This window comes from Malurus melanocephalus, unplaced genomic scaffold, assembly GCF_030028575.1.
Source record: "Malurus melanocephalus ecotype Western Australia unplaced genomic scaffold, MMel_1.1 scaffold_61, whole genome shotgun sequence".
Classification (NCBI taxonomy): domain Eukaryota; kingdom Metazoa; phylum Chordata; class Aves; order Passeriformes; family Maluridae; genus Malurus; species Malurus melanocephalus.
Genome location: NW_026623293.1, coordinates 666,468 through 678,563, shown reverse-complemented (window position 1 = coordinate 678,563; position 12,096 = coordinate 666,468). Strand labels below are relative to the sequence as shown.

The 12,096-nt window shown below is 38.8% G+C and overlaps 1 protein-coding gene across 1 annotated transcript in view; it reads left to right on the top strand.

The window, feature by feature from the left end:
- PCCA (propionyl-CoA carboxylase subunit alpha) overlaps positions 1 to 12,096 on the top strand; it is a gene marked incomplete at its 5' end in the record, with an annotated part of 272,842 nt that overhangs the window by 138,598 nt on the left and 122,148 nt on the right. The window contains one exon of the mRNA XM_057366229.1: positions 6,387 to 6,489. Within this exon, the coding sequence (XP_057222212.1) occupies positions 6,387 to 6,489 (103 nt within the window). The remainder of the gene's footprint in view (positions 1 to 6,386; positions 6,490 to 12,096) is intronic.

Here is a 12,096-nt window from a genome sequence, read left to right as displayed (position 1 = left end):
TGACTGCATGAAGTACTGGCCCATTTCTTATGTGTATTTTTCTACAAGTATAAGTTTTAACTTGTGTCTTACTTAAGAGTAAAATAAGATATGCTTTTTTTTTCCAGTCTCATTTTTAAGAGTTCCATTATAAATCCTTTATTAAAAAACATTTAAGTTAAGAAAAAAAAGAATTATTAGACATATCCTGGCTACTTTTTCATTAACCTGTGTGATGCCCTCTTCAAATTACATGTAGAGTGGGTATGTTAAGTAATTTTCATTATTAGAGTTTAATTCTTTCTTCCTGTCTTTAAGTAGACATTCACTACCAGAAAAAGTTTGTTTATTGCAAGTTATTTTAAAATAACTTGCTGTGCTGTAAGTTATCTTTCTTATCCATGTGAGGGGCTCATGTGGGTTGTTGCTCTGAGCACACCTGCATGTTTGGGGAGGTGTGTGGATCTCAGGGTGAGTGCAGGAACACTGATGAGATCAGGTGACACAAATACATCTGCCTTAGAGTGGCCTCCAAGCACCTTGTTTATGGAATAAAAATGTCTGTCAAGCATGCAGGAGTAAGATGGGCCATCCTTCTACAGCTTCCAGACAGCCTGGGAAGCCTCTGTACTGCCTAACCTGCTAATGAGAACAATATTTACTATCTATTATCCCTATTTTATAGACACAGAAAGCGTATCTCTATTTCACAAAGATTTAAGAGGAGTCTTGGACAGAAAAATTAAAATCAAGGATCTTCAAGGATACTCAGTATCCTGTTCATGGCATTATTCATTGTGGTTCAGTCTGTTTCACAGTTAATCTTTTCCTGGTTTTCTTTTTTAATACTGAGAACTTGTTTTTTTCTTGGAATTCCACTGTTCCCAGCTATTTATGTCTCAACTACATGATCAGTCTCTTTGGGAGACACATCCTGTGGAAATGAAAGATGGGGCATTTTCCAGGAGATTATAATGAAAGTCATCCCAAAATACATGAGGAAAAAAAGAAAAGGAATTATTTACTTTCCCTGTTCTAGCATGTTTACTTCATTTGAGTTGAGAGGGTGAACAGAAAATCTGAGGGACAATCCTTTATATTTCTAATACAGAAAGAAATAAAGAGGAAGCGCTTCTCTCCTAAAATGGCATATTGGCTCCAAAGACTGTGTATGAGGTGAAGGCTTTTGAATATGTTRTGTTTATCGTAATTTTGTGGGTTGGATGAAATGATCACTCTGCTTAACAATTAAACCACCTCTGGAATACATGAGGTGCATGCATGTAAGAAAGATGGCAATAAACTTGAGAAAATCTAGTGAAGAGCCACAAGAGTGGTACTGGGGTTGGACCAGACCACCTGTAAGGAAAAATTGGGAGAACCAGTCTTGTTTTGCCTGGAAATAAGAAAGCTTAGGGTCATTAAGCTTAGGCTTAATGACAGCCTTCTAGGGGCTCRGGAGGGCTTCCCAAGACTGTGAAGCCAGGCTCTTCCATGATTTGTACAGCAGTGCAGAGCAAGAGTCAGGGGTCATAAAGTGGAGATTTTAAAGGCTTCACTGCACAAACCTCTGAGCAACTTGTTCTGAATTCGATGTTGAGATTGCTTGGTGGGGAGGAGGGGCACACTGAATAAACCAAGGACCTTTCAAGGTCCCTTCAACCTCAGTCATTCCAYGATTCTGTTATGACTGAAAGTGCTTTTTAGGTGAATTGGGACTGCAGATATGACTTTTCAATTTAAGTCTGGAGGCTTTTGCTGTTAGTTGGAGGGGGGAGTGCAGCTTCCTCTGTCCATCACTCTTACAAGATGGAGGATGCTTGCTGCTAATTCCATTCATTTTCTCTGCATTTGAATTTCTTGTTAGTTTTAACTTTATAAAGCTGCCGGATTAGRAAGGTTGACTTAAGAGTTTACTTTCTTTCTGACAGATGAGGCCAAAAAGGCACTTCTTGGTCCATCACTATTTCCTTTATAAWTCAAAATAGTAGAGGCTTCCTGTCTATATATACTATAGCATCCATCTTAGAAGTCATGAGTTCTCTGAGACACCCTTCTTCCTTACTCTGAATGGTTTGAGATTGCTGATTCAATGTTTGCCTGTCTTTTATGTTTAGGTGGAACAAAGTTTTGCTTGACTTGACAAGAAATGAAACCCTTTAATAACGTTCAACTTGTTTTTCTGCCTCACCCTATTTGGTCTATGTGCCATCTCATCTACAGTTGTTGATTTGAAAATCCACTGGGCAAAATTTGAGCTTAAACAGAACCTAGGAATGTTATAAACATTATCTGCATTGGTTATTGATCTGAATTATGCATTGCACTTTTCATCTTATCCATTATGCTTTTAATTTTTATTCTTCCCAATCAGAAAACAGTCACTCTTCAAGTATTAAGTAACCAACTGGGGCACATAACCAGGGCTTGTTTGTTTTGTTTTGTTTTTTCCCTGTAATTGATAGTGGGAAACACATTTCTAGGACAAAATGCAAATGAGACTGTTATGGGAAAAATGACCTTTTATGTAATTTAATTTGAAGTTGGTTATGTAAAGTAATTGCATGAACCTTTTTGACTCAGCTTGGGGGATAGTGGGATAATATTGATTTAAGCAATCATAACATCAGGGAAATGAGAGAGAAATACTTCTTTTCCTTGTCTTCCTTCTGACCAGGGTTCTGCCATTTAGTAGTAATAGATGTGTGCAGTCTAGTTTTAAATAATACGAACAACGCTGCTTCCACTCCTTTAGTTGTGATTTAATTTTGTAACCATTCTTGCTGTTTTGCATTCACTTTATGTAATTCAGTGATAATGGAGAACTATATCCCAGATTAAACAGAGAGATTTGGGAGCTGCCWGTTCCATGTTTTATTGTGGTAATGAAATTTCTGTGTAGGACAGGAATCTACAGAGATAAAAGCAGTGAAGAGCAATGGTGTAACTTTCTATACTGGAAGTTTGCTATTTACTCATTTCACTCCCTTTCAAGGAAGCGCTTGGACAACTGCTCCAGAGATAGCTTTTTTTACTCTTCAAATTGGTCTGAGTGGTGAATGTGAAAGGCTGTGTTGTTATATTGTTATTGATGGTGATTGTTAACTCATACCTCAAGACACCCCACTGAAATCTTGAAAAGTAGCTTCTGAAGTCAAATAATACTTGCAGGGAAACAAAGGTATTGCTCTCTGAAACATTTGTGTATTTCCAAATGTAGTAATGTAAGTTTGACTTCAAAACTCTTTAGAATTCAGCTGAGCATARCAGCAGAGCAAAAGCACACAGCAAGGGAAATGGGACTGGAGTTCAGAGAGTACTGACAGTAGTCTGTCTGGTGTAATTAAGGTGAATTTCCATCCCTAGGAAGCAGCCTTTAATCGAAGTTATGCTAGGACAATCCCTGGTAGGGTTTTATGTTTATTACCAGAGACCAAAACCTAGTTTTGATATGTTCCAGTTAACAGTTTGTATTATCTCCCCGAAATCCCACATTGGATACTACATTCATAACTGGTTTTCTGCTTACCACATCTGTGACACAACTGGCATAAATAGTGACAAATAGATAAATATTTTTTTCATGTTTGTAGTAATGAAGTAATGAGTGTGACTCTTGATCAGTTGTTAACCTGTTTTAACTTGCTGACCTTTGTTCACTGTTTGATTTTTATTGAAGATACAGGGAGAAAATAGTTTTTGTGGCACAGCAAGCACAAAAGTTACTTCATTCAAGATGGAGGATATATGATAATGGGATCTTTCAAATGGGATCTTTCTGGTTTTACCTTGTTCCTTTGAGTTGGTAAAACCAGTGTGTGTTGGAGCAGGTCTGGTCACAGTCTTGTCATGAGTGTGAGGAAGGGGGACAGAAAGCAAAGGTTTTAGGGCAGATTCCTGATGTGCCTTTAACTGAGATGTAAACGAATCATCAATTTTAAATTCAGTGTTTTGAAAAAGTGATCTCAGAGTTTCTTCACTGTGTGTAAACAGTTGGAAAATTGGCACGTTTCAGATCCAGATAGTTGATGTTATTGCAATGTAWAGTTACATAAGACTTATATATATACACACATATATGTGTGTGCATATGTACAAAAGTTCAGTGTTTTTAGAATTTTGCCTCACAATCAGTTTTTCTAGTAACTGGCAAAGGAAAGATCAAGTTTGTTTCTGAAGCCAACCTTTCAGCATTTGTATTTCTGCATGTGTTTGTTGAAGTGAAGACAGTTTCCATTTCAAGGCAGATAAAAAAATAAACACCRAGCAAAGGAAGTTGCAGTAACATTCAGCCAGAATATGTTAAAGTGGGCTAAATTAAAAAGATATTGGTGCAGATTTTCTGACTTTTGTTATTTTTTAATTTACATTTTTTGGCCTGGGATAACTTCTTTGTACTGTTAGCTGGACTTTAATGAATGTATTCCCATCACCATGGCATGGTTGCATTTCTGGGGTGGATTCTAAGTAGCCTCTTTGCCTAACCTTATTTAATATACCCAGTGGAATGATGGGTTCTGTGCWGAAAGACATCCTGTTTTGAAATCCTGGCTTTGTTTCTGTAGMGTCTGCTCCAGTCCTTTACAACAGCCTTCATTCTGGATTTTCTTCAGGATCTTATTAGTCTTATTTTATGCTGCTGATAGAAATTGGCACTGGCTAATAATCAGTACTGGGAAATGTGATTTACATAGTACTGAGGTGATGGGAGGGGGGGAGATATACAAGGGATCTGYGTAACTGTTTGTCTGCTGCAGGACTGGAAGCAAATGTGGCCCCTGGGCAGAGTTCCTCTGGGAGATAGAGCCTTCTGAAGCTCTTCCCCATCCTTTCATGTGAAATCTGWACTTGTTCTAGATGATGGCATTTGCTGTGATATGTACACATAAAGCATTTTTGAGACCTGTGTTGTAACTGAGTTCAGCTAAATCTTTCAGTCTCAACCTTTATCTTTTGTTAACTTTATTGTGTAATCCTCCCCTCTGGCTTGTGAAACACTCTTGYTTTCACCTGTGCAAAATCTCTTTCCTGAGGATAAAGTTTGCCTCCTTTCTTCATGACAATTCGGCATTACAGTTCTAGTCCTGTTTTATGTCAATTTTAACTTCCTGYCACAGCCTTGTGGAGGTAGTACTTGGTTCTTGTTCTCTCTAACAGAATCGTAGAGTGGCTTGAGTTTCAAGGGACCTTAGAGATGACCTGGTTCCAGCCTYCCTGCCATGWGCAAGGATACYTTCTGCTAGAGCAGTTTGCTCAGAGCCTCATCCATTTTGGCCTGGGGACTTCAGGGATGGGATGTGCACCTCTCTGGGCAACCTGTYCCAGTGCCTCACCACCTTCACACTAAAGGATTTCCTCCTAATGCCTAATCTAAACTTAYTCTTTAWTAGGTTGARTSTATYCCCCCTTGTCCTTTCATTACATGCTCTTGTAAATAGTCTCTCCATGTTTCTGGCAGGCATCTTTCATGTACTGGATGGCTGCCTGGAAGCTTTCTCTTCCAGGCTGAACAATTGCAATTCTCTTAGCCATTGCTCATGGCAGAGGTGTTCCATTCTCTCTCATTGTCTTGGTGGGCCTCCTCTTGACTCTCGCATCACTCTTGGCCACCTATTTGCCACCTTTTCATACCAAATCTGTGTGTGGTTTCTGACCTAAGGATGGAGACGGCAGAGTTCTCACTGTGCTCTTTTAGTCTGTTGAATGGACAATTTAATYGCCATTCAACCTTTGCTTTCTGTAACAAGACCAAACTGGGAGAAACCTGCTTCCAACAACCCCAGTTGTGCCTTTTTGCCAAATATTTATTAGGTTGCCTGCCTTCAGATTACAGACTACTTTGAGCCACTTTCTGCTTATGAAGTGTCAAACTGTGGCTTTGATTCCATTAGCTGTGGACTAATGATTACGCAAATGACACTAAATGACCCAGGGCTAACAAATAACGTTAACTCTGTTCATTTTTGGGCTTTATACGGTTGTGCTGTCCCTTTTGTTTGGAAGATCTGTAGCCTTTGCAAGATAAAGTACTGAGTGTGTTGTATATTATGAGTAAGTTCTAATGTACAGATGGATTCSTTACCAGCATGAGGCACAATATGTCAACCATTGACATTTCAGTAACAAAAACAAGATGCTGCAGCATCATTCAGTTTCTTTTCTTTCAGTTGTCAAATTGTTTTTAACAGAGATACCAGTGTTAGCAGTTAGGCTGATTTGTATGAAAACATGCAATTTAAACTCTGAAACTCAGAGCGTCTGCTATGCTGAGCCTCATCTTAATTTAGAGGGAAAAAATATAGCTTTCATGTGTAAGGACTGAGCAGTGTCTTTACTGGTAGTTGTTAATTTTTGTGTCTGTATTGGTCTGTGGTATGTTTTTTTTTAAACGTCTTTCTGAAAACTAGGGCACAAATTGACAGATCTTGAAAGAAGAGAACTACTGTCAACAGCAGCGTCTTTGTATGTGGCTGAGCAACTGAGATCACAGCGATTTCTGGGGACTCCAAGGTAAGTTCATTTCTAGGAACTCAGATGTGCTGATGCTTTTGTTAATGGCATCTTCTCATGCACAAGAGTAACTGGTGAGAAACTGCATGGTTTCTTAATATGSTCTGTTTTTTCTAAATTCAAATGAGCTGTGGCTTACATTTCCCTATTCACACAAGTCATACATGATTATTTTTATTCTAAGTATTAGCAAACTAATAGGCACAAAAATGTGTTACAAGCCAGTACAGTAATTAATGCACATCAGGAGTTTCATTAATGCAAAATGTTGCTGCATTAGTAACTAACCACAAATTGAGCATCACAAATTTCCCATGTGCCCATTTGAAGCAATCTAAGCTCTTTGGGATAATATGAATATTCAGCTACAGAGCTCTAAAATATTGTAGATTTGTGAGTAATTTGCTACCTTGATGAAGACCCTTAATAGTTTAGGGTCTAATTCTGAAAACGCTTTCTGAAAACACTTCTAGTAAATGGACACCTTTAAAGTACGGGGTTTTTTTGGTGTTTTATTCCCCCACTCCCCTATTTTTTTGAAGAGTAGCTGCTAGTAACCTGGGCAGTACAGTTAATTGACCAGCCMTTGGAGTAGCCCATGTGAAGAAGATGATTCACTTCTTTGGCTTTTTGGAACAGTGTGTTTAATTCCTCTAGGTTGTCTGGCTTTTCTTGTCCTCTGGCCCTTCATTGTCAGTGCCTTGAGACCTTCTATTAGAAAAACTGAATTTTTGAAGCTTGCTTGTGTAGTTGGTGTTAGCAGTGGTTGTACACAGGGAATCCTGACTTCAGCATAACTCTCCTCGCCTCATGTTTTGTAATGTAGTTGCATAGATGTTTGTATGAGAAGGAAGTCATAGTGCAGGATAGACATTATTCACATTCCATGCCAGTGGTTTGACAGTGTATTCTATTACTGATTTTACAGTGGTCAGGAATAAATCAAATGTGGTTTCAAGAAGTCTTTATTTTTATTTGTACCCACAAAGATAATTAGTACCATCTGGTATTTAAAAAGAAAAAAAAAGAAAAAGAACGAGACACTTAGGGCAAGCATAACAGCTTTGTAATGTATAGCATATGCAGGGCTGGGTCCTKGCTTGCCTTATGCATCTGTAGGGGAAAGTAAAGCCCCTTTTTATTTTCTTCGACAAGTTATATCCTCCATAGTGAATGGCATAAGGAGAAGAACAGACACTCAGAGGCCACTATTACCTAAAAAAAAGATGAATCAGGGAAAACAAGGCGGAGCCTTGATTGTAGTTTTTACTGGCCAGCATAGGAAGTTAAGCAGTCTGGTACTGCTACAGAGAAGCAGTGGATTACTTAGAATAAGGATAGGATTTGTTAATTTAAGCAGTGATTATCAAACTGCTATTGCATTCCCTGCTTAGGTTTGAGATTTTTTTTTTTTCTCTTCCCTGTAAAATGCCCTTACTCGCTAAAAAGAAAARGAATCCAATTTATGAACAGTCTTTCAATGTTTTGTTCCTTTGCAAGACCTTTTTTTTTAGTACTAGGTGTCTGTGTATCTTAATAGAAAATATATATACAACTATTTTAACTGAGATAGCAGATATGTAAATAATGTATAGCATTGAGCAGTCAGGCATGGTCATCCATCTCTTTTTGTGCTGTGTTAGGGAAAGAAACAAATACATTCCTGCTTTGAAAAACAATTACCTCATTTTTGGAGTACTAACCAAACTCAGTCACAGGTATTCTTCCACCAAGGCCAGAGAAGGCACCAGTCTGGTCACATGAAGAACACACACGGGTAAAGCTAGATTAAAATATTGTTTTTTCAGATTTTAAATGTTGGAGCTAACAAATCTTTTCAGTACAGGGAAGATAATTTTCTCTTTTCATGATGTTGTGGGTTAAGACACATGATGGGGTGTACTTCTGTTCAGCTCAGCTTTCAAAGGATGGACTTCCTTTTCAGAGGCAAATGCAGATCTGGAATGAATCCTACAGAAGTCAAGCCTTAGAATTTTCTCCCAAGTGGTGGCTGAATGTGGTTTTTTTCTGAATGTGTCATGATTTCAATATATGTATATGCTGTTAGATCTACTTGCTTTAATGATAGCAAAGCTGCCTGTTTGATGCCAAGTAAGGACAAGCCAATGCAAAAATGCTTACTGGTAAGTAACTTCTGAAGAAACCAAACCTGATAAGATACCCTTTTCCCAAAATTGTACAGCTCAATCAGAGGAACAATGAAAGAAGCAAAGGCAGAATGAGGTTGAAGGATTGTTCAATGTCTTGGACACCGTTCTCCATTCCTTAAAGCAGTTAGCGGACTCCCTCTAGAGGGGATTGGGCACTGTGGAGCATATGAGTTTCKGTAGTCCCATCAAGGATTCTTCACTATGTCCTTAACTTACCCAAACTACATCTGACTTGTTTTTGAAGGTGTTCTATCTCATGGGTATTTTTCAATGAGCAGGGTCGTGGCAGGGGAAAAAGCACATCTCTGTTATTAAGACTGCACTCTATTTGAAAAATACTTGTAAACACAAAGTGCAGAGTAGGAATCTGTGCTACAATAAATCARAAAGGCCAGTTGCAATCCTGGGTGCACCTCACTATGGCAGAATTGGGCATTTGGAGTCTGTGAATTTTAAATCCATGTTGGAGGATGTGAGCGAAGTAGAGAGTGCAYGCTCCAAAGTTGATCCGTAACATTGGTTTGGACAAGTACATTGATATGTGGATCATCACCTATAGAAATTMACCTCTCTGGCAGCACTGTTTATGTTGACAGCATTTTTTTTGTCTGCACTGAAAGCAATTGAGCAATTTTAGTGCGAAAAAATACTAAAGAGTAGTATTTTGAAATAATGCATTATTTCTTCTAAATTTGTCACAGCTGTCAAGCAGACAGCTTTCTGCTAAACTTGAGTAGTATGCTTATCTTTGCTTTTAATTTGKTTTTTTTCCCTTTTGGGAGCCATATTTATAATATGTATTCTTTTTACAGCTGCAGGGGTGTTTTGGRTTCCCTTTTTCCCCTGTGATTTATTCAGCCATGATCAGGATTGATATTCTAGTCAGAGAGAAAGCACCAAGCTTGGAGTTCTTCGCAGAAGCTCCAGCTTTCACTGTCAGGGTTACTGAGACTGYAATCAGATGAAATGCAGCTGAGACAGATGAAGGAATTGTGGTTGCAGGCTGCTTCTCCCTTGCTCTCTCTTTCCTCCTCCTCCCCAGGTATGCAGGTGTGATTTTGTGTGTAGGTGCATTCTGCTCTGATTCTGCTAAATGACCCCTGTTAACATAGAAACTATTTAATCATACTTTACTTTGGATCATTCTGTCACAAGCAGCTTACTTATGACAAGTGAAATTATTCTGGAAGAGCTACAAGAATGGGAATGTGTAGCAAAGAGGAAGCGGTGAGCTCATAGAAGGGATACAGAGGTGTACCTTAGCTCTGTGCACAGATCAGACTAGTAATAGCCTCAGAGGAGGATTTCTCTGTAATTGATGATATTTGCTGGTATGTGACAGAGAAATGTGTATTTTGCAGTCCCCTGAGTTACTGAATCATTGACCGTAAGGTTCTTGCTGGAACATGTTCTGATGACCAGCAAGCTGTTGCCACCTTTGGCACCCAGCTTCCTTCAGCTTGTTCAGTCAGCCTGACCTCTGCAGTGGCCAGTCTTCATTGCAGTAGGTTGTCTGGTGTTGAGGTTAATGCAGGTCACAAGCCTAAGGCTGATTTGCCTTTCTCCTGTTCAAGTGAATGGTGTTATGATTTGGGTGGAGCAGCCACAGGTGAGTTTCCACTGTCTCTATTGTTATAGAGTGCCCCACGCCTTATCAACAGTCTCCTAGGACTAACCTGGCAGCTTTAGCTGGAATAGCTGTTGGAGATCTATGCATGCTCAGAGTTACAGGAATACAAGCATTTGTTTTTGTGATGCAATCAAATACCTAGAGCATTTTTTTGTGAGGGGTGTTTGGTGGTGTTTTGTGGGGTTTTTTTTCTTTTTTTTTGGTTTTTTTTTTATTTAATTGGTTTTTATTTAACACATTTTCTTGGGGGAAATGTGCATGGTTTAGTTTTTTTGGGATTCTTTCTGGTTGTGGGGTTTTCAAAAGTATTTTTGAAAGATGATTTGTTAGTGAAAGTGTTTGGTATTTTGTAAGCCACATACTAATGTGAMTATTTCACTGTGATATCCAGATAATAGGGGCACATATTTCCTACAGGAAAGGGCTATGAATGATTGATGATTGTTTCATTGTTCAGCTTTTAGTTATTTTACCAAGGACTCTTCCTACTTGCTCCATAGTCCACTTTATTGTGAAACTGGTGCCACCCACAGCTGCTGAACAGATTTACAGCATCTAGTAAAACCCTGAGGTCTTCTAGACAGAACTCGRTCTTGTTTCAAGTGGAAACATATTTTGGCTGAAGTGAATCCAGCTTATTTTATGTCTGTTTGATGTAGTTAGCCTTTGAGACCAAAAATGATGTTGTACAGTTGAATCTTCACATTTTGGCTTCAGACTTGTTTTCATTAGTGGGTTGGGAGGGGAATAGGAGAGTGTCTCTCCAGGTGTGGCTACATCATGCTATCTCATGGGTCTACTAACGTGATGTTTATACTTCTAAACCCAATTGCCTACAGCACTTCCTATGCGTTGCTTGTGTTGGCTGCTAAGTGTGTTTTCCTAATTTTTCTATGGGTTTTACCCTTTCATCATTTATGACTTGGAAAAAACCAGTGAGGCTGCATGCCCCTATTACCTGATACTACACGCAAAAAGATGGTAACACATTGGAAAATGTTTTATATTGCTAGCAAGAAAAAAAACCACTAAAGGTTTTTCTTGCTTGTGTGTTTAATATAGAAGACGGGGTTGGGAGTCTTGAGTTAAGCTGTTCTTGTGCGGCCTTGGAGAAGTCAATTGAATCTCRCTTCAGTTTACAAAAAGACAAAGTGGCCTTAATACTTTGCTGCACTATTGAGGTTTATCARCATGTCTGAAGAATTTTGAGACCTAAAATGGATTATTCTTTCTAATCATAAAATAATATTTTCACAGGAATCAAAGCGTATAGTGAAAAGTTACAGATAAAATACAAACAAGTTTTCATCAAGTTCTGAAATAGCTGGGCTATTTTTTTCTTTTAAATCTGAATATCCGGGGGTCCAGTGCAGTGAACATAACATGACCAGTGAACTACAAGAACAGAAATTAATTTGAATAGCTTTTTATTTAATGAATTATTGTAGGTTCCTCTCTAGGTTGRTTTGGCACAGCTATATTGATGCTTGCCTTGCCATTGCTTGATTATAGGGCAGTGAGGGAACTGCTCAGAGAGCAATAGAGCCCCACACCTCTCAAGCTTGCTCTCACACAGACTACACCAATTACCCTGCTGGAGTCTGGGTCAGAGCCAGCTCTTTGCCAGCCTAGGGCTTCCCCATATGGAAGGATGGTCAGCTGCCCAATAGGAGAGCTTTCTGACTCTCCTGCACTGCTGGAGCAGCACAAAATAAAGTTGTGTTACATTAATTTTAGAAAGAAGGAAGATGATGTCAGGAAAATTCACTGGAGTCATCTGAACCCGCCTCTTGGAAAGGGTTCTTA